Source organism: Chrysochloris asiatica, unplaced genomic scaffold (genome assembly GCF_000296735.1).
Source record: "Chrysochloris asiatica unplaced genomic scaffold, ChrAsi1.0 scaffold00051, whole genome shotgun sequence".
In the NCBI taxonomy this organism is placed as follows: Eukaryota; Metazoa; Chordata; class Mammalia; order Afrosoricida; family Chrysochloridae; genus Chrysochloris; species Chrysochloris asiatica.
Window position 1 is genome coordinate 1,859,486 of NW_006408569.1, and position 26,736 is coordinate 1,886,221.

General features: G+C 45.7%; 1 protein-coding gene across 1 annotated transcript in view; it reads left to right on the forward strand.

Annotated features, from left to right (window-relative positions):
- Positions 1 to 5,854: 5,854 nt before the first annotated feature.
- The window catches only part of GPC4 (glypican 4), a 126,292-nt gene continuing 105,410 nt past the window's right edge, over positions 5,855 to 26,736 (forward strand). Inside the window, exon 1 of the mRNA XM_006862809.1 lies at positions 5,855 to 6,081. Within this exon, the coding sequence (XP_006862871.1) occupies positions 5,922 to 6,081 (160 nt within the window). The 5' untranslated portion in view covers positions 5,855 to 5,921. The remainder of the gene's footprint in view (positions 6,082 to 26,736) is intronic.

Consider the following 26,736-nt stretch of genomic DNA (forward strand, 5'->3'; position numbering starts at 1 on the left):
ACGGGAGCAGAAAGCCTCATCTTTCTCCCGTGGAGCAGCTGGTAGTTTCGAACTGCTGACCTTGTGGTTCGCAGCCCGATTCGTAACCACGACGCTACCACCCTATACAGGGTGGCTATGAGTCGGAACATCAATGAACACACTTATCACACACACACACACACACAATCGTAGACATGGTAGAGTCCCAAGTCCAGATTAGATGAACCAAGGTTGGCAAGTCCAGCAGGCAGACAGGCAGGCAGGTCTGGCAGGTAAGAGGCAGAGTGCGGAGGAATTCCAGGATCAGCAGGTAATAGAGCAGGCCATTAGCTCAAGTCCAAAGAAGTGGAGGTCCAAGGATGAGCCAAATGCAAGTTTCAGACCCCTAGCAGAGAGCAAGGCAGTTCTGAATGTCCATAATATCGGAAGCAGGCTACCCCCCTGAGGACACGACTTTTCAGTTGATTGGCTGCTCACAGCAGACCTCATCATTGAGTTGATTACATTCTATTAGCTCTCATCAAGGGGGCTAACTACAGCTCAGCTGCCAAACCACTGAACGTCCTGGCCCAGTCAAGTTGCCACACGACCACAGATGCCAAGCCATAGGAAGGACTCGAGGAATCAAGGAACAGAAGCAGCTGAAAAGAGACAAGGTGCTTCCCCTAGAACCAGCACCTCGAATTTGACTCCTAGTCTTCTAAGCTGTGAGAAAAGAAATTTGTTTGTAAAGGCCACACACACAGGGTATTTGTGTTATTGCTGTTGCTGGGAAGTGCCATCAAGCCAGTTCCGACCCATAGTGACCCTGTATAGGGTTTCCGAGGAGCATCTGGTGAGCTTGAACCGCCAACCTTCTGATTCAAGCGGGCTTTGCCGTCCAGTCCAGCGCATTAATCCACAGCGCCACTCCAGGACTCCGTTTGCGTTATAGCAGTACTAAATAACTAAGACACCAAGTATGCCATAAATGCATTGCAGCTAAGCAAGCCTTTAGGGATAGTTCTTACCCAGTATATTAAACTGTAACCTCCTTTAGATTTATATGACTGAGCATCATCTGGAACACAGTAGATGCCCAATGGACATTTATTGTTCTGAAGTAGAAAAATTTCTACAGGGCCAGGTCAGTCAATTGCATGTTTGTTGCTCATCCTAAATGATGAGATTCAATTAGTTTATCTATTAAAAACATCCCAAACAATCACATTTTCTAGCACGGGGAAGTACTCTGCACACTGTAAAGTATTATATGACCAACACGTGGTATGTCAATCCATATGTTGTTATGAGTTGTTGTGGAGTTAATTTCAACTCCTCGTGACCCTGTCTGTGCAGTGTAGAACTGCTCCATAAGGTTTTCAAGGGTCTTTCAGAAACAGATTACCTGGCCAGCTTCTGAAACACCTCTGAGTGGATTTGAACCTCCAACCTTCCTTCTAGTAGTCAAGTGCTTAGCTGTTTGTACCACCTAGGGACTGATTCCATCCATTCTTCCCTTCCTCCCTCCCTCCACCCATCACATAGTATAATACTGTTGTTGTTAAGTGCTATCGAGTCGGTTCCGACCCATAGCGACCCTGTATAGGATTTCCTAGGAGCAGCTGGTGAGCTTGAATTGCAGACCTTGCAGTTCAAACGGCTTTGCAGTCTGGCGCATTAACCCACAGCGCCACACCAGGATTCCAGTATAATATTGTTGTTGTTGTTACATGCCATGGAGTCGGTTCTGACTCATAGTGACCCTGTACAGGGTTTCCGAGGCTGTATATCTTCACGGGAGCAGAAAGCCTCATCTTTCTCCCGCGGAACAGCTGGTAGTTTCGAACTGCTGAACTTGCAGTTCGCAGCCTGATTCGTAACCACTACGCTACCAGAGCTCCTAGTATAACATTACTGAGCCATAAAAAGGAATGAAATACTGAAATATTCTACAACACGGATAAACCTTGAAGAAATTACACTAAGTGAAAGGAGCCAGTCATGACAGATCACTTATTATATGATTTCATTTAGATGAATATCCATAATATATTCTCAACATTAGTGAAACTTTCTATCTTGCACTTTGGACATGTTTTCAGAAGGGACCAGTCCCTGGAGAAGGATACCATGTTTGGTTAAAGTAGAGGGTCAGCGGAAAAGACAAAGACCTTCAGTAAGATGGTTTGACACAGTGACAGCAACAAAGGGCTCAAACATAACAATTGTGAGGATGGCACAGGACTGGGCAGAGTTCTGTTCTGTTGTACAAAGGGTCTTTATGAGGGGAAGCTGACCAGATGACATCTAAAAACAACAAGGACACCCAGGACATGCAAATTCATTGGGACAGAAATCTGATTAGTAATTGCTTAAGGGCTGGGGAAAGGAGACTAGGGTTTCCTTTTTGTTGTTGTTGTGTGCTGCGGAGTCGGTTCCGACTCATAGCGACCCTGTACAGGGTTTCCAAGGCTGTAAATCTTTACAGGAGCAGAATGCCTCATCTTTCTCAGTTGGTACTTTCGAACTGCTGACCTTGAGGCTCGCAGTCTGATTCCTAGCATACCAGAGCTCCTTAGGGTTTCCTTTTGCAGTGGTGCAAATGTTCAGGAACTAAATAGTGGTGGTGGTGGTTGCACAACATTGTGAATGTATTAAATGCCACTCAACAGTACATTTAAAAATGGTTAAAATGGTAAATTTTATGTTACCTGTATTTACCACTATAAAAATAAGGTGCTATATGAGGGTAAATTTACCTGAGAGAGCAGTCTTTGATTTTTGCATTTGACATGCAGCCCCCAATCCACTCTTTGGTGTTCAGAAAATTTACAGAGAGTAGCTGCATCCTCGGAGTCCTGATGTGGGGCTGTTGGTTAAAGCGCTGGGCCACAGCGTTGGTTTAAGCTGCAAGGTCGGCGGTTCAGGCTCACCAGCTGCTCCTCAGAGTCCCTATACAGGGTCACTATGAGTCATAACCGACTCAAGGGCACTTAACAACAACAACAACAAAGTGCATCCCCATTAGCAAGCTGATCCTGTGGAAGGCAGGGAAGGAGGAGCTCCTGGACCAACTGAATAGCTTCCCTTCTGGATGGTATTTGGTTGTAGATCGCCAGTTGTTCACCCTGTTTGTATTTAAATGAAAGGAGTCTTTGATGTGGGAGCCACCTCCGAGCAGGGCTTGGGGTTCCTGCCTTGTGTGGTACAGTTCAGACTTGTCTAGATCTGTTTCTAGCCAGAGGTTACTGTTTCTGGTGGAAAAAGGCTCTAGTTTGGGTTACTGAAGAGGAAGAGCAAAAGTGAATCGGAGGGATAAGGAGTGAGTTCCCCTAGGACTTGGGGTGAAAAGCAGCTGTCTGATTTGGCCTCTGTGATTTGGGGGTGTTCTTCTCTCTTAGGGCCACTGGGTTTCGTTTCATTATGAATGTGGCTTGCATCACGGATCCAATTCTCCTGGGGGAACAACATCTGTAAGTAAACACATCAATCAATGATAGGTAAAAGAAAATTTGGACCATTTGAAAGCCCCTCAAAAAACGGCATGAAATACATTTGTAGATGAGTTTGTATATTTAGGAAAATGGCTCTCCTAGTTTCAGACTGTTCTGCAATTATGGACCCGTCACAATCTGTTTATGCAGATGGTCTCCACAAGTTCATAAAATGTAAAAGCAATGGCAGTGGACATTCAACACAACTGGTCCACTGCTTTCTACAGCTCTTCATTAGCAAACTACGTCAATGTGTTTTACAAACAGCAGTGAGGAAGGTTCCTAAACCCTAAGAGGACGATAATTGTAATGATGGTTCATATCTTCACCTAGGTAATTTTATGGGAATTGAGAGTCTAGCCAAATAATAAGTCCCAGCCCCTTTTATCTGCCCAGTTCCCAGCACACTCCTGGGCTGTCTGAGGTACTTTCACCCTAACCTCTTAAAGCCGACTGTAACAATAACAACTGTCTTTAGAAGAATGCTGGGAGTTTCAAAAACACTCATTAATGGAATCTGACAAAGCTTGAAAAGTGGGAAGGCTTACACATCCCCAGTTTTCTGGTGGCTAAGTGGAGTCTGGGTCCCAGAGAGGTGTGAGTTACTGTCTTCAAAGAGGCTTGTGGGCATAAGAGGTGTGGAGGAGAGTTCCCTCTATTAACCTATTGCCATTCTGACTCTTGGAGTCCTGGTGTGCCAGACTGCAAAGCCGTTTAAACGGCAAAGTCAGCAGTTCAAGCTCACCAGCTGCTCCTCGGAAACCCTATACAGGGTCGCTATGGGTCGGTATCGACTCAATGGCACTTCACAATTCTGACTCTTAGGGACCCTATTGGATTGAGTAGAACTGCCCATAGGGTTTCCAAGGTTGTCAATCTTTACCAGAGCTTCAGGTCGTTTTACAGAACAGCTGATGGGTTCCAAGCTGCTGACTTCTGACTTCTGTGTTAGCAGTTGAGCTTCTTGGGTTTCCCCCCCCCCCACTGTGCTTCTTGGGTGGGGGGGCGGTCCCTAGGTACCTTTATTCCATGTGTCTTAGTGGTCTGTCTGGAGGCATCAATCCCTTGCTGGGTGTTAGGTGCACATCGCCTCCCTTCTCTGGGCCTGTTTTCCTAGTGCAGCAGGTAGGATTAGCCTAGGTCTCCAAGATCTCCGCGGCCAACACTGACTGCCCCACCGCCTTGAGAATGGGAGGGTTCTCCTGCTTCGGGGTTCAATTGTAGCAGAACGGGTGTGTGTATGTGTGTGTTGGCGGGGGGGGGGGTTGGGGGGAGTGGAGGAGGAGGGGGTAGAAAAGGAAGGAGACTGCCTGCTAGGGTCCGGAACAACTCTGTTGTAGAAGCACCATTTGTTGGGAAGCAGGTCTGGGGCGGCCAGGTGAGGATCTAAAGTTAGTACAGAGTCCCCAGTCCCCCTAGTGCCTGAAGCGAGGCAGTGCAAGTAATGTGGGTGCTTTCTCCTCAGGGTCGGGAGAGTTGAACTGTAGGAGCGTCTACCAGGCTGCGGGCCAGCCATGAGGACCGGGTATCACAGCTAGAGGGCTCCTGCTCAGTGTTGGCCCGCGGGCAGCCGGTCAGGTGGCCGCGCTCGAAAGACCTCGAGCTCGAACGTGGGCTTTGGGACAAGTCCCTGGCGGCCCAGTCCCCCGGGACTCAGGCCCTTTAGTATACACAAGTTGGCCTTTCTCTGTAGGTGGGGGGCTGTAAGCAGGCTCCCCGCCTCCTGGGAGGAGGGGAGAAGGGAGGAGTCCGGCTGGGCGTGTCGCGCAGGGAGCGCTGCGCGCCCAGTGCGGCCCCCTAGGAAGTGGAGCTGCCCGCTCCTGATCCAGCGCCGCTTCCAGGTTTTCTCCCGGCCCGGCCCTGCGTGCTCCCGTCCGTCCCGGCCCACCCTCCTGCCCCCTCCCCCTGTGCCGCCCGCTTGGCCAAGTTTGCTGAGCGTCGCGGTGCACGCCGGCCAGTCAATCAGCGGCAGAGCCGAGGAGGGCACAGCCGTGCGCCGAGGGCAGAGCGAGCGGAGCCGAGCCGGCCGAGCCGAGCCGCACCGGGCAGCCTAGCTGCGCAGCCAGAGCCCGCCGCCGCGCCTATACCCGCACGCCCCCCGGCGCTGCCACCTTCCCCCTCTTCTCCCAGCTTCTGCCGGCCAGCGGTCAGTTCTCCCCGTCCGCTGGCACGCGGGGTCTCTGGTACCCGGCTCGAGCCTTCGCGCCCCTGGGCCGCGCGCACCGCATCGGCACCCTCTTCTTAACACAGCCAGGCGCCCGGTCCTGGGGACCGTTGTCTGACGCGCGAGGCCCAGCTCCACTTTTCACCCCGCACCGCCTCCTCCTGCTCCTGCTGCTGCTGCTCTTCTCTTCCAACTCCCAACTCCAAATCCTTCATCCGCCCCTTCCCCGGCGCCCCGCGCCCGCCGCGCCGCGTCGTGTCCCGTCCAGAAGCAGGGAGCGCGCCCGCCAGGCCCGCACCATGGCACGGCTCGGCTTGCCCGCGTTGCTCTGCACTCTGGTTGCACTCAGTGCCGCGCCGCTGGCCGCTGAGCACAAGTCGAAAAGTTGCTCGGAAGTGCTCCGTCTCTACGTGTCCAAAGGCTTCAACAAGAACGATGCCCCTGCCTATGAGATCAACGGTAGGTGAGACACCCCCCTCCTCCCCCGAGACCCGGCGTGAAGACTGCCCCTGTAGAAGGGGCCTCGGACTCCGCCGACTCCCGTACCGGCCACAGGTAGCCGCGAAGGAGCCGGCGACTGATAACCAGAGTGAGCCAGCCCTACGCAGAACGTCCCCGCGGGCACGCTGGCCCCCATCCGTTGCGCTGAGAATGGAGGGGCGCCTCAGAGTTGCCTGGTGCCACTCCCGCGCGCTACCTACACCCCCGTGGCGCTCAGCGCAGTCCCGGGAAGCCCCGGAGGACTTTGGCCCTGAGAGAGTGTGTCACTGGTTCCCTGGCCTTTTCCGGGTTGAACTTATGATTGGGCTCCCCGCTTTGCTGTGTGGGTGACCAGAGGCTGGGTGCTGGCTGGGGGCTCGAAAGCGAGTGGAAAATATCCCAGAGCTTGCCAGATTCCAGGAGGGGGGCGAGGGGGCGTACAACGTGGAACTGAAATTGGTATTTCATCGATGTGTCCTTTTCAAACCCTCTCCTCCCCTCTCCTCCACCACACAGAATAGGAGTTTTAAGTTGCTGCAGCGACTTTCCAAGACTCTTTTGAAAAAGCAAAGGATACCCCCCAACCCCACCCTTCCAAACCCTGACTTTTGGTAGTTCTGGTGTTTTCCGGAGGGTGTTGAGTGAAAAAGGGTCCATTCCCACTTCTTTTTTTCTCACCTCACTTTAAGGTTAATTGCACTTTCAATTACAGACCTTTGAAAGGACTGATTACAGGAAACCCGAATCTGGGTTTGGAGATGGTTATGCAAATGAAGATTGTTTAGCCTGTGAAAAAGTTCACCGGATTTTGGCTGAGGTGGGGGCGGCATTGTGCGAGGGGTATTTGGAAAAGCCTTCTCAGGGCGGAGCCGGCACCCTCTCAGGCCGAACAGTCAGTCCCCTCTGGGTCACAGTTAACTTGCAGTGGCCAACTGTTGCGCCCAACCCTTCAGGGGCGCTCTGGGGCTGGCAATGGCACAGGTAGTCCCGTTCTTCCTGGGGGCCATCCAAGGCTAAAGGCTGAGGGAGTTTTGGGGCCCTGAGGCGGAGCCTCACTTCGGAACCTTTCATGGAAATGAACTTCATTGGGTTGGGCGCTCGGGTGGGGCGGGCTGGGGGCGGGCAGCCTGCAGAGGAAATACTGTAATTTCAACCAGGCGCTTCCAAAGGCGCACACGAAGATTTGGGGGTCATTTTTTGGAAAGGCTATTAATACCCTTGGAGATTAAGTGCAGTCATCAATTGCATATAAATTACAAATGTAATTGAGGGAAGTTGCTGGGCGCTTTTGGAGTGTAACTGGCCTCTGTCTAGAAATAGAACCACAGAAACTGTTGGAGCCGCCCAAGCGTCCGCGGCACCTAGGCAGTTATCAAATAACTCACACACTACTGATTAGAGACTGTTTGCCCTTGAGCTGCCTCTCTTTTGGGGAGTTTAAGTAAGTCCTCGCAAGCGGCCTGGCCTGATTTTATTGGTTGTAGATCCTTGAAAAGCACTCTTTCTTTCCCTTCTCCCTCCTGCCCCGCCCCCCAAAATGAAGTGAACCAGCAGCCCCTGAAGCTTGGGGGCGCAGCAGGTCAGACCTGGGGTCTTTGTGCCCTGCACAGTTTGCGCCTGGGCGCAGCTGAGATTATTGGCGTGAAGGTTACAGTTGTCACTTGCACATTTGGAAGGAGTAGATGCCGCTCTGCACTTAATGGGAATGTGACAAGTTTTCATCTTCTGCTCATGCAAACAATATATGCCTTTGAGATGGACTGGCAGCGTTCTGGGAGTGGGTTGTGCAGTTGCCCTCCCCACATTCTCCAAGTGTGCTGTGTGTTGTGCCTTGCTACCTCGACCCACATCTGGGGGTTGACAAACGGAACTTAAAGAGTGTTCAGGAACTCTGTTTGGTGCTGCTGGTGATGGTCATTGCTTTCAGAAAACACCTGAGGAATATTTTCGTCTCTGTGTCTGTGGGGGGGGGGTGTTGTGTGGCACCCCCCCCAAGATAGGGGAGTTATTAGTGGCCAGCAGCAGGAAATGGAAGCTAATGTGCTCACACCCCAAACATTTTATTCTTTTTGTCTTGTCCTTCATCTCCCTCCCAGGGCCGCTGCTTTTATTTCCCCTTTTGAATGACCTACTGGACTGCATTCTCCTGAGGAACAAAGGAAGTGCCTTTTTAGCTGGAATCCTTGGAAGACCACCAAGGACTTTAGCTCATGCAGTGCAATTTCGCACCACTTTCAACAATAACAAAAATGCATGACTGAATGGCTCAAAAATGTGGAGTGTTCAAGGCATTCATTTGAGTCTAGGGCACTGTCACAACACAGAGAGACCCAAGTCAATACCTAGCGCCAGGCCCGGATAGAAATAGGGGTAATCTTTACCACTGCCCTGGCCTCTCTACATGCATACATTAGTAGCCTTATATATTCCCTGACCTAAATTCAGATTTCTGGTCATTTTTTTTTCCTTGGTGGGGGACAAACTATAGTGATTTGTATCCAGCCTATGTCTGAATGAATTAATTGCCAGTCCCTTTCCCTGGGGGGAGGACATAGATATTTTTTAATGCAAACAAACATCCAGGATTGTTTGTAAGACAAAAGAGCCTGCATGCCTAGCTCATTGAACCCCAGGCCTAGCCCAAGTTGAAGGTTTTCTTCCTTATGACCGACCTTGCACTTGCCTTGCAGAGCTTTGAACAGGCTTTAGAATCCACTGTGTTCTAAAGGAGTCTCAGTCGTTAGAGATCATAATTAAGATAATTTGATGTGCTGTCAAGGGTGTTGGGAAGTGCAGCATATTGGCGGAGCCCCAACCAAAGCCCTGCATTGCCTATATCCACTTGACCTGTACTTCTCAAATAATGGGGAGTCCACATGCCATGATCAAAAGGGATCCTTAACACAAAAGGGATCCTGGTGTGGTGCTGAGGGTTAATGCACTGGACTGCAAGGTTGGTTTGAACCACAAGGTTGGGGGTTCCAGCTCACTAGACACTCCCTGGAAACCCTATACAGAGTTGCTATGAGTCGGAACCTACTCCACGGCACTCAACAACAACAGCAAAACAAAGGGTGTGTTTCAGTTTAGAGTTCATTGGGCAGATCCAACCTGGTGTGGCGCTATAGGATAAGCACTGAACTACTACTAAAAGCAAGGTTGGTGGTTCAAACCCACCAACCACTCTTTGGAAACCATCTACAGGGTCACTGTGAGTTGGAACCCACTCGACTGGCACTTAATAACAACAAACCATTGTTGTTGTGAAGTGCCGTCGAGTCGGTTCCGACCCATAGCGGCCCTGTATAGGGTTTCCGAGGAGTGACTGGTGAGCTTGAACTGCCAACCTTGCAGTTCAAATGGCTTTGCAGTCTGGCGCATTAGTTCACAGCGCAACACCAGGACTCCATAGCAGTGTGTTTTTCCACAAACTTTTTGAAGCCTCATACAGTGCCTGGTGTGGAACTGTAGGATAAGCACTGGATTGCTAAACACAAGGTCAGTGGTTCAAGCCTATCAGCCGCTCCTCAGAAACCCTATACAGAGTCTCTGTGTGTGGGAACCTACTTGACAGCTCTTAACAACAACACTAACCACAAGGTTGGCTGATCAGCCTCACCAGTTATTCCTTAGAAACCGTATAGAGGGTCACTATGAGACAGAAGCTGTTCTGTAGCACTTAACAATATTAGCAGCTAAGGCAGGAAGGAGGGGTGGTGAGGCCTCTGCCACCAACACCTTTCAGGAGTAGCTGGGAGATAAGCCAGACACACACAAAGAATTGGAATACAATGTGGTAGATGATAAGACAGAAGGGAGTGTCCAGTGAGTTCCTAGGAAGATGGGATTTGGGACTAGCGTATTCAGAAATTCATGCTCGTTCATTAGTAAAAATTAATAATGTTACTGATGATAAGCAATTAAAAAATCCATCCATTTTCATTGTGTTTCCCTCCATAAAAGAATAAAAGGGCACTCCGTAATTGGTACTTGATAATCAATCTGTTCTTTGCTGAAATTGTCTTTAAGACTGAGGCAGTTGGTGAGAAACCTTCTTGCACTTGCCAGAGTGACATTGAATGATGCCAAGGAGAACTGGGTGTCACTGGTTGTGATTCTGCCATTTTTGTTTCCTGTTGCTATTAATGGAGTCCAGGTGTGGTGCTATGGGTTAATGCGCTGGACTACAAAGTCTGTTTGAACTGCAAGGTTGGTGGTTCAAGCTTACCAGTCGCTCCGTGGAAACCCTCTAGAGGGTCACTATTGGTCGGAACTGACTTCAGTGGCATTAACAACATTGCTATTAGTGTTCGTGAGCAGTACACCTGTGAGTTTGTTCATATACATACACACCCATGTGTACTGGCACACATACACCCCCACACACATATATGAACAGGTTTTGGTAATTGCAGGTATCCTGAAGTGGTGCTGTGGTATAAGCACTGGATTGCTAACTGCAAGGTCAGTGATTCAAGCCTACCAGCCGCTCCTGGGAAACCCTCTGCAGGGTCACTATAAATCAGAAGCAGTGTGTTAGCACTTAACAAAAGCAGTGTGTTGAAGAGGTAGTACCAATTTCTGTTTTGATGTTGAATTGGTCATTGTATTTAAGACACACGGCATCTGTATTTCAAGATTTGTAAAGTCTTCTTTTTCTACCTTAAGTAGATGCATCACTGCGTTATGGAGTGTGTGTTTGGGAATGTATTTGTGATCTACTGGAGTCAACATTTTTGCTTCTCTTGAAGGTAGAAGGGTCTAAATGAGCCACTGAACTTGTGACTCTAGAAATGATACTGAAGTGTTACTGTAAAACTTCTGGTTTTGGCCGCTCACTCTAGTTAGAACGTACAAACAAAATTTTTGATTCAGTGTAATTACTATTTTCCTTTTTTATTTGATTCACATTGGGTTGCATGCAAGTTCAGGATTAACTTGGAGACTAGACTGAGGAATGAAAAAGGAAGTTGCTTGCTGTCTTTACAAGGCAAACAGCATCAGTGTTATACTAAGGCCATTGAAAGTGAGTTAGTCTCCCTCGTTCCCTAATAACATGAGCTCTTTGAGCCCTGAAGTTGTTCCCCCCCAAAAATGCATTTTGGCCTCCTGAGCTGAGCTCTTGTGTGCTTTTCCTGGACCCAGTCCTATGCTAAGGAAATCACATGACTCTCCCCTTTTGAGCCCACAACCACCATAATTTATTGTTGAGTCAATTCCAACTCATGGCGACCCCCTGTGTTACCAAGTAGAATTGCTCGTGCAGTGGTTAAGTATGTGGTTTGGACCCACCAGCCACTCTAGGGGAGAAAGATGTGGCCATGGCCATCTGCGTCCATAAAGATAATGATCTTGGAAACCCTATAGGGTCACTATGAGACAGAATTGACTCAGTGGCACGCAACAATATAGAACCAGGTCACAGCAGGCCTTTCGTCCACAGTGCCATTAAATGAGTTTAAACAGCCAACCTTACTCTTAACTGCTGACTGCAAACGTACCTCCAGTTTACAGACAAGGAAGCTCAGATCAAGAAATAGATTCAGTCCTATTATAGCTTGTGGAATCCTGGTGTGGCGCTGTGGGTTAATGCGTCAGACTGCAAAGCTGTTTGAACTGCAAGGTCGGCGGTTCAAGCTCACCAGCTGCTTCTTGGAAACCCTATACAGGGTCGCTATGGGTCGGAATCAACTTGACGGCACTTGGCAACAACAACAGCAGCTTGTGGACACCTGGTGTAGCACTGTGCTGTGAACCACAAGGTCAGCAGTTCAAACCCACCAGCTGCTCCTCCAAAACCTTACACAGGTTCCTTACGAGTCAGAAACTTGATGGCACTTAACAACAACAACAAGAATAGAGGGATAAGGAACCCTGGTAACATAGTGGGTTATGTGTTGGTAGTTGGAATCCACCATCCAGTCCACTCCGCAGAGAAAGATAAGGATTTCTGCTCCTGTAAAGAAATACAGCCTCAAAAACAATTGTTCTGAAGCGCCAGCAAGTCAGTTTTGACTCTTAGCAACCCTGTTAAGGCTTTCCAAGGAGCAAACTGGTGGGTTTGAACTGCCAACCTTGTGGGGTTTTTTTTGTTTTTTTTTTTTGGATGTACACATACCACATTGAAACTATATATTTGTTTAAATGTCCAAAGGGTACATTTTTTCAAGCCAGCTTCCTGCCCACAGGCACACTGTCAGGTCCACAGGCCTAGAGTCCACTGCTGCTCTGTCTCTCTAGTCCATAGTCTCTGCTACTATCTCTGTTGTCACCCCTTTTCTGGTTAGGATCCCTTGCTCCTGTAATGCTCTTCCCTCTTGATAGTCCTAGGGTCCTCTGTTCCTGAAATGACAGATTAACTGCTCTCCCCCTTTTAGTTACACCTTCAACATTTACAGTTGTGATCATCACCTGATAACAATTAGTCACAATTGGATCGTGGAATCCTATCCCCATCCTCACTAGACCCATCTAGACAAGAGGAAAACTATTCAGTGGGGATTCTGTCTTACCCCCCTCATTCTGACACTAAGCACCCTCATGAAAGCTTGTAAGCCAGCCACTTAGTGTCTTTATTGTCCCCCAATTTTGATAGTCAAAGTCTAAGTTGCCCATCGCTATCAACCCAGTGTACTGAGGAGGCAAGCTTGATCCTGGATATGAAGAAACCCCTGTCGATTGGAATTTTGGGCAACTTACTCCATAAGCAAAGGTCCAGATAATCAGTTTGTAGCAATTTACGCTTGCTCCGTGTATCCAACTTCTTTATCTTCATCTGATCTACTTTTAGTCAGCAAGTCATCCAGGCTAGGTCAGATGGGTGCTATCTGCAAATTTGGGAATTTTCACACACCTTCCCCCACTTCAGACCAGCTGGCCGCTTCACTGTTAACTCTAGACCCCAGTGGCTTGGGCTTGGGTGTTCACAAGTCTCCCTGGACTTCAAACCAGTTAGCCCTTCATGAGGGGGATTTTTCTACATATTTTTTGAAACCCCCTCATATTTTCTGGGCGTGGGGACATGGTGAGGGTTCTAAGGAGAAGAATGCCAGGAGTCAAGCTGATTTAAGAAAGATAACTCCGGTGTTGGTGAGATAAGAGCTGTGAGCAGGCAGCTATAAACAGTCTTCTAACTGGTCTACCTACCTGCCTGTTTGTGGCCCTCCCAAACCATTCGGCACATGACCATCTTCACTTCCTTACTGTATGGCTGTGAATGGATTCAGTCCTCTGCTTTCCGATCCAGTGGTACCAGGTATCTCAAATGGTACCTTCGTTGAGACTTCTGAACTCCTCTAGGGTTATGTAGTCTCTCCTCATTTCCTGCTGGAACCAGATCCAAGTCTTTATTGGTAACAACCTCATATCCTAGTTATTTGTGTTTGCGGCCATAGGTTTGTCTTTTCAACTGTCAGCAACCTGAGGGCAGAGATGCTAGCACCTACTTGCAGTCGTTACACATGTAACCACACATGTGAGTGGATGGCGTAGACCATTTTTGTGAGGACACCCATGGGATTACACTACCTTGATTGTCATCTCATAGTCTGTTGATGTCTGGTAAAGCTTCTGTCTGGTGAAGCACTTGGAAGTGAGATACATTTCAAGTACATCTCCATGATACATTAGTAAAATGGGGAGGATATTTTTATAGTCTTTCTTAACTGAATGCCATGGTGATTTTCCAACAAGCTTTAGAATTTCGTTTTTCTTCCTGCTTCTAGATACACTTCTTTAAGGGACACCTGAGACTGGTTGTGACCAGGAAATTTAGGAGGAAAGTTAAATCCACCACATTCAGTTCATAATACACAGCTGGTTTGATGTACATCAGTTGCCTTTAAAAAAACAAAACAAAACAAATGAAAAAATGGAACCTTCAGTTTATTGTTTTTACACAGCAGAACACATACGTAAGGATATCAGAATATATGATATAAGCAGACACATTAAAGCACGAACAGGTAAGATCTAGCATTTCCAATTACACTAGCTAAACATCTGTTGCTTACTGTAAGGAACATGAAAGTGGAAAATGGAAAATTCATGAAGGGAGTCCATCCTGGATGTAATTTGAAATATTATATTTAAGTTCTGATGGATTTAATTCAGCTATCTGGTAGGAGAGAAAAATCAAAGAGATTCATCAGCCAGGTATTCAACTTTGGAGAAAGAAACTTCCAAATGTTAGAAATGGGGGTGGGGTGGGGGAGCTGTTTGAATAGAAGAGTTAAACAAGTCAGTAACCTCCTGGAAACCTGGAAATGAAGTAAAAACATCTTATTGGAAGCCCTGATAAATGTGTGCCAGACATCAAAAAGACCAGCTGCTTGGGGGAAGAAAAAAAAAAACTCGGCATGACTAAGTGGTAGAGTCCAAGAGGCTGCTGGAGGGAAAAGGCATCGTGCACACAAAAATGGAGAGTTTATACCAGCAGATGAGTGAGCTATGGCAGGGACAAGCTAGAAGTGAAGTGGACCGAAAGAGAATTGGAGGTGAACCTGTGAGTTCAGCCTATCCGAGGAAGAGCAGCAGATCTTCTTTAAGGGAGAAATTGGGCCTGCTATATCTCCTAGAGTTCTTTTCGAGAAAAGCTTGGTGACTCTGGGGGATAAATAAATGCACAGACTTCAGGGGTTCACACATTATACAATGGGATTCCATGGCAAAAAGTGTTCAGGAAATGGATTTCCTTTGGGATAGATGGCAATGCTGGTTTATTGAGGATGGTAGGAACATGAGTTTTTGGATCGACAGCTCTGTGGCAAATGGATTATCTGATTCCTTTGATGAAGTACCGAAGTACTTCCCTCTTTGGACCTCAGTTTTCTCACATGAAAAATGGGGATGGTGGAGGATGGGGGATATGTTAGGATGCTGGGCTAGGTCAGTGGGTCTCGACACATTTGAACCACCTCGGGAGCTTTGAAATCTACTCATGCCCGGGCACCACCTCAGACCAATTAAATCATACTTTCTGGGGCTGGGGCCAGGTGATGGTGTATTTTCAAAGCTCCTCAGTGGTTCTAAGGAGCAGCCACAGTGGAGAACCACTTCTTGAGATAATTTCCAAGGCCTCTTCCATCCCTGAGATCCTCTGATTTTCAATTTTCCAAGGAAATGTACCACATAGCCTTGTCTCCGAGACGACAGATTTCATGTCGACTCAGTGCATGCTTACTTTAATTTTGACTAACTTGGATTAAAGTGGAAGGTCTGTTCAAGTTGGGAAACCATAATATTTAAAAAATTAAGACGCCAGTCAGAGCCATAACCAATTGACGCTTTGCTGAGGGCAAAGACATAATCCTAGGCCTTTGGAGAGAATTAGGATGGAATCCAGCTTTGCTATCATTTATTGAATAAGTGTCAGTGTTTTTGATGAGATTTCTTCCTTTTCTGTTAATTGGTCAAAAAACAGAAATCCAAAAACCTCTTTATCCTTTACTTTAATGTCCTCTTTGCCACGTGTTTATTCTCTCCGAGTATCTTATCAAGAAATAGAAGCACAGTAAATCCCTAGGCTTGTGGCCGGCACCACCAAGCAGTATACAGCTGGGAATGTGGAAGTCAGCAGAAAGGCAAAGTGATGGGGACAGCTGTCAGAAAGCCCATGCGTTCTACTTAGAGGAAAGGCCTTCAGAAATGTAGCATTAGTGATCATTAATTGAAGAGCTCCTACATCCAGAGCAGTAGGCTAGATCCTAGGAGTCCTGGTGTGGCGCACTGTAGGATAAGCACTGGACTGCTAGCTGCAAGGTTGGCAGTCAAACCCACCAACCAGTCCTCAGAAACCCTAAACAGGGCTCCTTGTTGAAAACAACTTGATGGCACTTAACAACAAAGAGCTGGTGGCACTGTAGGATCAAACCCACCAGCTGCTCTGTGGGAGAAAGAAGAGGCTTTCTGCTCTTGTAAAGATTTATAGCCTCAAACCCTATACTATGAGTCAGAACTAACTCGGGGGTGTACGACCACCACCACCACCGTAAGTCAGAACCAAGTTGAAGGCATCTAAAGAGAACATGCTAAGTACTGGGTTTAAAGATGTTGAAAGCAGGAATCAAACTATGGAGGGGCTGACATAGTAATTCAGTAGACAGGGTCTATCATGAGAAGATAGGTGTTTGGGTCATCTAACTACTCAGCTTCTACTGGGCAGGAGGTGCTGTTTGGTGGGTGGAGAAGCAGGGAGGGAAATCCTTCGAGACAGCAAGACTTGCTATCTGGGAGAAAGGAGACATGTCAGTAAGACATGTGGGAGGAGGCCAGACGTGAACAAGCAGATCAAGAACACGCTGTGCATGGCTGGTTTGAGACCTTTTAACCTGCTGCTGTCAAGACTCATGGCAACCCCATGTGTGTCAGAGTAGAGCTGTACTCCATACAGTTTTCAACGGTTGTTTCTTCAGAAGGTGATCACCAGGCCTTTCTTCTGATGCACAGGGACGCCCATTCTGTGTCTCTTTGCCTTTTTTTGGAGGTAGGTTAGAGTCTGTATATTAATTCAGAGCTCTATGGCTCATACTGTGGTTCTCTGGCTGCTCCTTCCCTTCGGAATCCTCCATGTTAGAGTTAGTGCCTCATACTGTATGTGTTGCTCAACTCAATTTGGGAAATTGACATTCTGACCTCTGAGTCACAAAAGTCTAAAGAGTTTGTTCCTAGTTAGTGGTAACAGGTTTAAATATTTGAGTAGTGGTTTACTCTTTCAACATTCACCCAACTAAGTAAATGGATAATCATAACAAAAAAAAAACAAAAACACAAAAACATATAGACTCCAGTCCTGTTGCCATCAAGTCTCTGACTCATGAAGATCCCATGTATTCCAGGGTACAACTGAGCTCCACAGAGTTTTCTTGGCCCTAGTGGTACAATGGTTAAGCCTTTGGCTGCTAACCTAGAGTTGTGGTGGAACCTACCAGCTGTTCCATGGGAGAAAAGACTTGGCAATTCACTCTTAATAAGACTACAGTTTAGCAAACCCTATAGGGCAGTTCTACTCTGCCCTACAGGGTTGCTATGAGTACGAATCGATTTAATGGCATACAACAATAGCAAGAACGAGCTTTAAGGGAGCAGTTTGCCAGGTCTTTCTTCCTGTGTGTGGGTCTGAACGAACTGCCCACCTGTTTGTTACCAGCTGAATGGGAACTGCATGTGCCATAAGAGTGCTTTAGGAAGAATGAGGACATCTCATAGGCTTGTCTGATGCTGTTGCTATTTGAACCTTAGAAGAACCTTCTTGTTTTACTTCTGCCAGATCTAAGAGAGACCATGTATCCCCATTTCCTGTCACAATCAACGGCACATTAGATAATTGCTGCAGATAAATTTCCGGTTTCCCACCCCTAGCCCCCCCAAAAACAGTTCTGTCATAATTTTTGACTTTTGTATTTGTTCTAGGAATGAGTATTCCTTCTAATCCTCTTTTTGATTCCATGAATTTTAGGCAATTTCAGTTACATTTAAAAGTTCGCACCCATCCGGTTCTAGACCATAAGATAAGAAAGAAATGAAATCCTCCCCCCCCCCCTTTTCAGCCTTCAATGTGACGCTACTTCTTGGCTTGCTCGGTAGTGAGAACTCAATATTTCATGTGATTCCCTTTAAATCCTGGTAGACAGATGGTTACTGCGTCTTACTTGGTGTTCAGCCTTTAATTCATTCCACCCATTCCGCCTAGTCCGTTCATCTCCCAGCTACTTTGTCAGTTTGGCTTTTGCAAGCCTCTTAAAGCCGACTCCTGCCTTCTAGCTTGGGATTCTCTCGCCAAGAGTAGGCTGAAAGGGGCTCCTTGAGGGCTTTCTTCCGTTCCTCAAACCCAGAACATTCTAGCCCCACAAGCGTCAAGTCACGCGAAGAGTTTTTCCTTCAAGTTGTTCCTATGCTACCACACACGGGTTGTCTCCATTGAGTTTTCAGTCTGGTGTTTGGGTCGAGATGAAAACAAAGCTCTCTATCCTTGCAAACTGCAGCGTAAAGCATGTGGCTAACAGTCTGAGTGGGAGTACCCTTTTTCTTGGCAGTAACTTCACAGGAAGGCCTGTTTCTTTGGTGCCAAAATAAGCAGTCATTACATTCCTTACAATTTATAATCAAATTATTATCTACTATTGTTAAAATTGCCTTAATTATAGAATTTTGTTCCCTATGCAAAGATTTTTTTTAAAAAATGAAAAAAACAGGACCCTTTTCCCATCAGTAGTAGGCCTTTAAAAATCGCCCTCTGTCTTTTAAGGAGCAGAGTGCAATAATAGGTCACTTGAAACTGAATTTGAACGAAATGTCCCCAGATGGCTGGATGACCCACTGGTTGGTTGGTTAATATTCTGCCTTGTTGTTTTTGCCCCTTGTTTGGAACTAACTTTGTTTTCTCCCCTTTCAGGTCCAGTGGGCCTGGAGCCCCCCCTCCCCCCACCGGGAGGAGTTGGGAGGTCAATTGATCATTAGCAGTGTGGCCATCTTGGAAGATATATTCGTATCCTTAGGATTGAAGGACAAATGAAGAAATAGCAATCTTCCAAAATAGTGACTGAGTCAGTGTTATTGTGATCTGAACAAAACTTTAGGCCCCTGGATGGGGTATGTTTCTGCTTAAATGTTCTCTTCATAAACTCTGCCTTTGGCTCTGCTTTCAAGAAATCTCTGAGTCTGACCATCTGACCATTTCTTACCACCTCTCAACCTGGTCCCAGCCTGCACCACTCTTTTTTTTTTTTTTTTTTTTCAAGTTTTTATTTTGAGGCTGCATCACTCGTTGCCTAGATCATTGCAGGTGCCTTGAACTTGTCTCCTTGCCTCTCCCCCCGAATCTCCTCTTAGCACGGCAGCCAGAGCCATCCTGTGAAACTCATATCAGATCTGATCACTTCTGTGTCCCATGTCACCCACATGGCCCTCTTCTTAGGCTTCATCTCTGAATATACCCCCCTTTTCCACCCTCCTCAGCCCTGTTGCTTTCTCTGAGCACTGTTGTCAATGGGTAGAACAGTTAGCTCTCGGCAGTGTGGCTTACCCCTTTATGTTTCAGGGTTTTGCTTACCTCAATAATTGGAGTCCTGGTGTGGCACTGTAGGATAAGCACTCGACTACAAGGTTGGTGTGAACTGCAAGGTCAGTGTTTCAAACTCACCAGCCGCTCCTCAGAAACCCTGTTACAGGGTCGCTAAGAGTCAGAACTGACTTGATTGCATTTAACAACAACAACATTAATTTCTTGGAATCCTGGTGTGATGCTGTGGGTGAATGCACTAGACTGCAAGGTTGGCAGTTCAAGCTCACCAGCCACTCCTCAGTAACCCTGTACAGGGTCACTGGGTCTGAACCAACTCGACGGCACTTAACAACAATAATTAATTGCTTGCTTTGATTACCTGTTAGTAGGGAGTGCAGTGGCTCCATATGATAAGTCCTGGACTGCTAACCACACATTTGGTGGTTCGAGCCCACCAGCTGCTCCACAGGAGAAAGATGAAGTTTTCTGCTCTTGCAGAGAATTAAAGTTTCAGAAACCCTATGCAGGGTCTCTATGAGTAGGAACCGACTCCACTGCACTTAGCAATAACAACAATGACCTATTAACAGAATCCTTGCCTGAACCCCCTGTATAGATAGGCTCACCCACCTATATGTATTCTGTCCTCTTGTATCTCTCTGCTTAATTCTTTTAAGCAATTAGCAACTTCTGGCCTGAGGGCAGGTAATTTACCTGTTATTCACTGCTTTGGACTGCAACGTCAACTTGAACTACAAGGCCAGAGGTTCAAACTCACTAGCCACTCGTTGGAAACCCCATACCGGGTCGCTGTGGGTCAGAGCTGACTTGATGGCCCTTAGCAACAACAGACTCCTCCTGATGTGGTGATGTGACTCAGCACTGTACTGCAAACCCCAAGGCCAGCAGTTCAAACCCACGAGCTTAATAACCAAACAAATGGAGTCCTGGTGTGGTGCCATAGGCTAATCAAAGTAGGTTTGAGCCACAAGGTTGGTGGTTCAAACTTACCAGCTGCTCCTCAGAAACCCTATACAGGGTCACTTTGAGTTGGAACTGACTCCGCAGCACTTAACAGCAGCAATCCTCTGCTATATCTGAGCCCCAATTCAATCCCACCAGTTGTTCTGAGGGAGAAAGATGAGACTTTGTGTCTCTGTAAAGATTCACAGCCTCAGAAACCCTATATAGGGTAGCTATGAGTCAGAACCAACTGCATGACAGTGGGTTTGGTTTTTATTGTTTTGTTTTGATATCCCATGTCTTCCCCATTGGTTGGCACTTAAACTGCTTTGTTGAATGAATGCAGGAATGAGTATTCCTTTAATATGGGAAGTTCTTAGTTAAGAAAAAGCTTTCAAATGGAATCGTTGATTCTAGGACTTGGGAATGTGCAGGCAGACATTGGAACCCCCATATGTATGTAGAAAGGGGTACCTTGGTTGACGATGTATTTATTCATTCAGCCATTATTTACTCAGTATCTAGTAATTGCTCTGGTAGTGTAGTGGTTACGAATCGGGCTGCAAACCTTAAGGTCAGCAGTTTGAAACTGCCATCTGTTCCGCGGGAGAAACATGAGGCTTTTTGCTCCCGTAAAGATTTATAGCCTTGGAAACCTGTACAGGGTCGCTATGAGTCGGAACCGACTCCACGGCACACAACAACAAAAACAGTAATAGCTAGTGCTGTGCTAACCACTGGAAATATAGCAGGAGCAAAATGGATGCAGGTAGATCTTATACTCATTGAGCTCGGGTCCAAATGATGAGACAGGTGAGTCTGCAAATCAGTATTTTTGTGACAATTCTGGGCATTGCTCCCAAAGAGATGCCCTTGGTCTCCACCTTGCTTGGGGTTAGGGGGAGTGGCGAGCAGGTATGGTCTGAACATTTAAAGCCCAGTGTGCTTTTCTTATTTTAGAGAATAATGCTTTTTACTGGATCACAAGTTCTTCCCTAGATACTTCAATGTCAGACACAACACAATGCCATTATCACAATTGTTGTTGCACTTGAGTCCATCGATGCTGCACTTGACCAATCCTCCATCTCATTGGGGGGGGGGTCTTCCTCTTTTTCTTTGACCCTCCACTTTAGCAAACATGATATCCTTCTCTAGGGACTGGTCCCTCCTGACAAAATGTCCAAAGTATGAGAGACGAAGTCTGGCCATCCTGGCCTCCAAGGAGCACTTTGGCTGCACTTCTTCCAACATAGATCTGTTGGATCAGTATTCTCTTCAAACAGCATAACTCAAATGCATCAATTCTTCTATGTTCTCTTTTATTCATTATTCAATTTTCACAAGCATATGAGGGTACTGAACATGCCATGGCTTGGGTCAAGTGCATTTAGTCCTCAAACTGACATCTTTGCTCTTGAACACTCTAAAGAGGTCTTTTTGTAGCAGATTGGCCTAGTACAATACGTCAACTGATTTTTATTTTTTTTCTCTCTGCTACTTCCATGAGTTTTGACTATGAATGCAAGCAAAATGAAATCCTTGAGAACTTCAGTCTTTTCTCCATTTATCATGATGCTGCTTATGGGTCCAGTAGTGAAGATTTTTGTTTTTTTTAAATTGAGGTGCAATCCATACTGAAGGCTGTGGTCTTTGATTTTCATAAGTAATAATCTTCAAACCAGAGTTTGTTTCTGGTCCTGTGCTGGATTCTAGACTACTTATTGGATGCTGTGCTGGAGAGGTGGACCTAAGTCAGTGAAGCTGACAGAGCCCCTTATCTCCTTGTATGCCTTGGCCATCATTGTAGGGAATGACTTACAAGTACACCTGAAAGTGCACCGTGAATGTATCAGTGTACTGTTGTTTCTGTCCTCAGGGTGGTCTGTTGAGGAGTTATCACAGTACGATGAGTGCTGAAGGTCTCCAGGATTTTGTGTAAGATCAGCATTGAATGGTGGCTGGCTCAAGACAAAGCCGTGGTACCCAGCAGTGGTTGTTCTGGTAGAATTCTGGCTCAGCCAATTGGTAACAGGAGTTGTTTCCTTCGTAAGCCTTCGTGAATGGTGACCAGCAGAAAAGAAGGTTCCTGGCCTTGGGGGTAGGTGCAGAGGCCAGCCAGGGAGATAAGGTTGTCAGCAAGGACAGTCTGAGTGCTAAGTGTTCTAGTAGGAAACCTAACAGCATGGGAAGGAGTAGCCCTTGCTATTCACCGCAGGTTGGAGAACGGGCATTTTCCCTTTCCGCTATGGTGGTGTTTCCCAATTTTGGACAAACAGCATGGATACAACAGGGCTCTAGTTTCTGTGAGTAGTGCCAAGCTTCAAAGCTCTAGCGAGAACCTCTGAGACTGGAGAATGTCTAGACGTGTTTGAATAATCTTCAGCAAAATTTTACTGGCATGTGATATTAATGATATTGTTCAATGATTTCCGCATTTTGTTGTGTCAGCTCTCTTTGGAACGGGCACAAGTATGGTTCTTTTTTGATCAGTTAGCCAGCTATCAGCATACTAAATTTTTGGCACAGATGAGTGAGCGTCTCTAGTGTTGATATGTTTCAATTTGTATTCCGTCAATTCCTGGATTTACCCTGGTATAATCTAGTGATCTTGATAGCATTCGCTTTCTGTAACCATCCTCAGTATCCTTTTCCAAGTCATTCCACCAATATCGACATGAACTCAGTACCCCCTAAGCAAAAGTTACCCCTCTCCCCTTCCCTTCGACCCTTGTTAATCACTAATGATCTTTAGAATCTTTATATTTGCTTATATGATTTAAGAGACATCATAACAATATTGACTGACTTATTTCATTCAGCATGCTGTGGAAAGTACAATTTCTCTTTCTGGCTGAATACTATTGCACTGTTTTTAGCTACCTGCCTTTAAGTGCTCTTGGTCTGTGGTTAATACTGTGAAATCTGTGAGAACCCTGTTTTTTTTTGGTATTAATGAGTTTTCTGCCTTTGGCAGGTTTCAGTCTTAACCACATTTCTGTCTCTCAGTTTAGTGTTAAAGATCTGTTTTTTCCTTCTCTGATGGGGTTTTGCTTTATACAGGGTCTGCCCTTGGCAGGTTGTACCATATAAGGACAAACTTTTATATTAACAATAGAAGTTATGTGCTTTATTTATTTATTTAGTCATATTGTCTAACCATTCCAATGGAGTCCTGGTGTGGTACAGAACGATAAGCACTGGACTGCTAACTGTAAGGTCAGTAGTTCAAACCCACCAGCCGCTTCCCGGAAAACCTATACAGGGTCACTATGAGCCAGAACTGACTCTGGCACTTCCCATTCAAACACTTAATCATTCAGATGGTCCCTATGCTCTGAAGCACTCATGATGTGGGCTAAAAGGGAAATGAGGTGTCCGTGTTAGACCAAAGCCATCTTTAGTTGTCTTAACTAAGTTTTTTTTTTTTTGGGGGGGGGAGCTGTGGGGAGTGATTGTCTCTGACACAAAAACCCAAACCAAACCCTGTGTCCTCTAGTCGGTTATGACTCCTGGTGACACCGTGCATTCTGAGATGCCACTTGCCAGTGCTTTTTTCCTGAGGTGGCTCTAATTGGGTTGGAACTGACAATCTTTCAGTTAGTGGCCTAGCACTTAACCATTTGTATCACCCGGGGACTCCCTTCTCAGACACAACAGAGACAGTTTTCACAAGTAATCTCCGAGCATTTCCCTTGGAGCCCTGAGATTTTCTTGGTTGCGTCTAAGTTCCAAAATGTCTCAGGTAATGGAAGCTGGGACTGAGCTTGTCTGTCTCCACTGGGTTTATAATAAATGGGTCTGCTAAGCAAATGAATGGTGTAAATATGATATAAGAAGATGTTTAACACCTACTTTGGGAAGGGACTTATCTCCAGACACCTCAGCAACAACCATCTTAATTGCAACCATTGTGTTAATTACAAAAGAAAAAAAAATCTGTTTATTTAAGTAGTTCTCTGAGTGCCTTTGGTTGCCAGTGCTTCCTGAGATCACTGTATTTAAAACCGAAAAGTCTGTATTTCTTTAAAAATCTTGTGTAATTCAACTCCTATTCCTTCCACTTAGTGAAATTTACAGACCACATTTCTGTAATTGACCATATTAACATGAGAGACGAATGGCAGTTCTGCCATCAGGACAGGACATTTGTTTTCCTTCTTGAAGTCCTGACAGCTGTTATATCGTCAAATTTTGCAGAAAGGAAAACCAACCAAAAAATAAAAAACCAAACAAACAAAGCAGCTGTCTTTTTAATGTGAGAGGCATGCTAGCTGATCACTAAGAAGAAAGGGAAGTGATTGCCTTAGATGCAGTTATTAATTTGCCAAATGCCTTTTGGGCTGTGCTAGATGCTTGAGCGTTCTTGCCAGTGTTCTCTTGACTTCCTGGAGTGACATGGCCCACAGATATTAAGCATCTTTGTTTAACCAAAATGGGTCATAAGGGAAGTTTTCACCATCTTTAGCAGATGGTAGGTGTGTGATCACAGCGAGTTCTGGCTAACCTTGGACTGTTCTAATGTTATATATTGAGCAGTATGTGCTTTGATGGAAGAATTTCACCCCACCTGTAGACAATTTCCAAGGGACCATTAAATTGTAGTTTTTTTCTTGTTGTTAAGTGCCATCTAGCCAATTTTTAGCTCACAGTGACCCCATGTGACAGAGTCGAGATAAGGTTTTATTGGCTGTAATCTTTATCGGAGCAGATCACCAGGTCTTCTCCCGTAGAGCCTCTGGGCAGATTTGAACTGCCAACCTATAGGTTAGCTGCTGAGTAAGTACGTAACCATCTCGCCATCAGGACTCTTAAATTGTAATTTAGAGTATTTCAATTAAACTGAATTTAAAGGCTGGAAAACTGGGATCATTAATTGAATTAAGGAAGAATAGCAGGGCTTGATGCTCTAGATAATCTAAATATAAAATATCAGCTATTTCTTCAGACATATAACTTAAATATATTGTTTAGTTGTATTGAATTCTGTCCACTAAAGCAGTTGCTTTTAAGCATATGTTTTTTTAAAAACAATTTATCGTAACCTTGACTGGGCTTTCTCATATCTCTCTCTGCCCTTTCTGTCCTAGTATTTGTTTTGTTTGATCAGTCAATATTGATAATTTTTTTTTCCTGTTGAAAAAACACCACCAACTAAGAAGAGCCTAACATGATGTCGTCAACTCTGTAATTGCTTTACTAATGGAAATCTTTTGGTCTCTCAAACATCAAGGAGCTGGTGACTGATTCTTTTCAAAGTTATTTTACTTCATTGTTATTGAGCATATACACAGCAAAAACACCAATTCAAGTTTCAAGATGTACAAGTCAGCGACACATCAGTTGGCTCACATTCTTGAGCCACATGTGTTTAATTTTTTTAGTGTCTACCAGTGCCTAAAACGTCAAGAGATGTCATTTTCTTACATGAGTATTTTGATTTGATTTTAATATATGCCCTATCTACTTAGAAATTATTGTTATTGTTGTTGTTAAGTCCCGTGGAGTCGGTTCTGACCCATAGCGACCCTGTACAGGGTTTCCTAGGAGCGGCTGGTGAGCTTGAACCGCCGACCTTGCAGTTCAAATGGCTTTGCAGTCTGGCGCATTAACCCACAGCGCCACACCAGGACTCCAGAAATTATTTAATCCATATTCACCAGGACTCCAGAAATTATTTAATCCATATTCAATAAGTTTTTCTACAAACCTAATTGTTATCATTTGAATAGCGACAGTTAAAGTCTGCTGAGTGGTGGCCCTTTTTTTTTTTTAAAGCATCATGTGGCTTAACTCATTTAATGGAAACGGGAAGGAGAAAGACACATGGAGAAGGGGTGGAGTAAAGCATTTTAAAATCAAGGCTAAAATGAGCAAATGAGCAGGTCACTTGATCAGTGGGCTTCCTGGCTGTTGTTCTTACATGCCTATGGACCATTAAATTGTACAGGGTTTCTGAGGAGTGACTGTTGGGTTTGAACCGCTGATCTTGAGGTTAGCAGTCCATTGCTTATCCTGTTGTGCCATACAAGGACATCAGGTACCCAATGTAGATAGAACAGGACACCCAACTGGTTACTATTTTCTTCTAGGCAAGACATTTCTTCTTGTTGCTACATCTAAAAAGACTTCATATAGATTCTTCAGTAAAAGACATTGACAGATACTGTTATCAACATGATTTTATAGGGCTGTTTCATCTACTGATCTTCCATAAAACTTGAAGAACTATCATGTGAGCAATTCAGCCAGGCTCTCAGATCTATGATGTTGTCTTAGGTCTTTAGACTAGACCTTAGCTTTTTATCTTTAGTCATAATTGTGCACTTTCTGTGTATGTTCATCTGAGGAGGCTCCACAAAGTGTGTGGAAAAATTGCATTTTGTTTCCGTTCTATTTTTCCACAAACTTTGTGAAGCTCTTTCCTTTATGTTAGCCTCAGAATCAGAGTTCTCCTGAGAAGCAACTCACACACACCACCATGAGAGCTACAAATATAACCACGTGTAAGGATGGTAAACCGGAAGGAGTTGTGTACCAAGAGAAATGAGAGCTTGTTTGCTGAAGCCACTTGTAGTCTAGTTCAGGCAAGAGAGAAAACTTGAGGGAATCCAGCAATTATCTTCTGTTTCTTCAGCCATTTTGATTCTCCCCACCTTGACTAGAAGGAG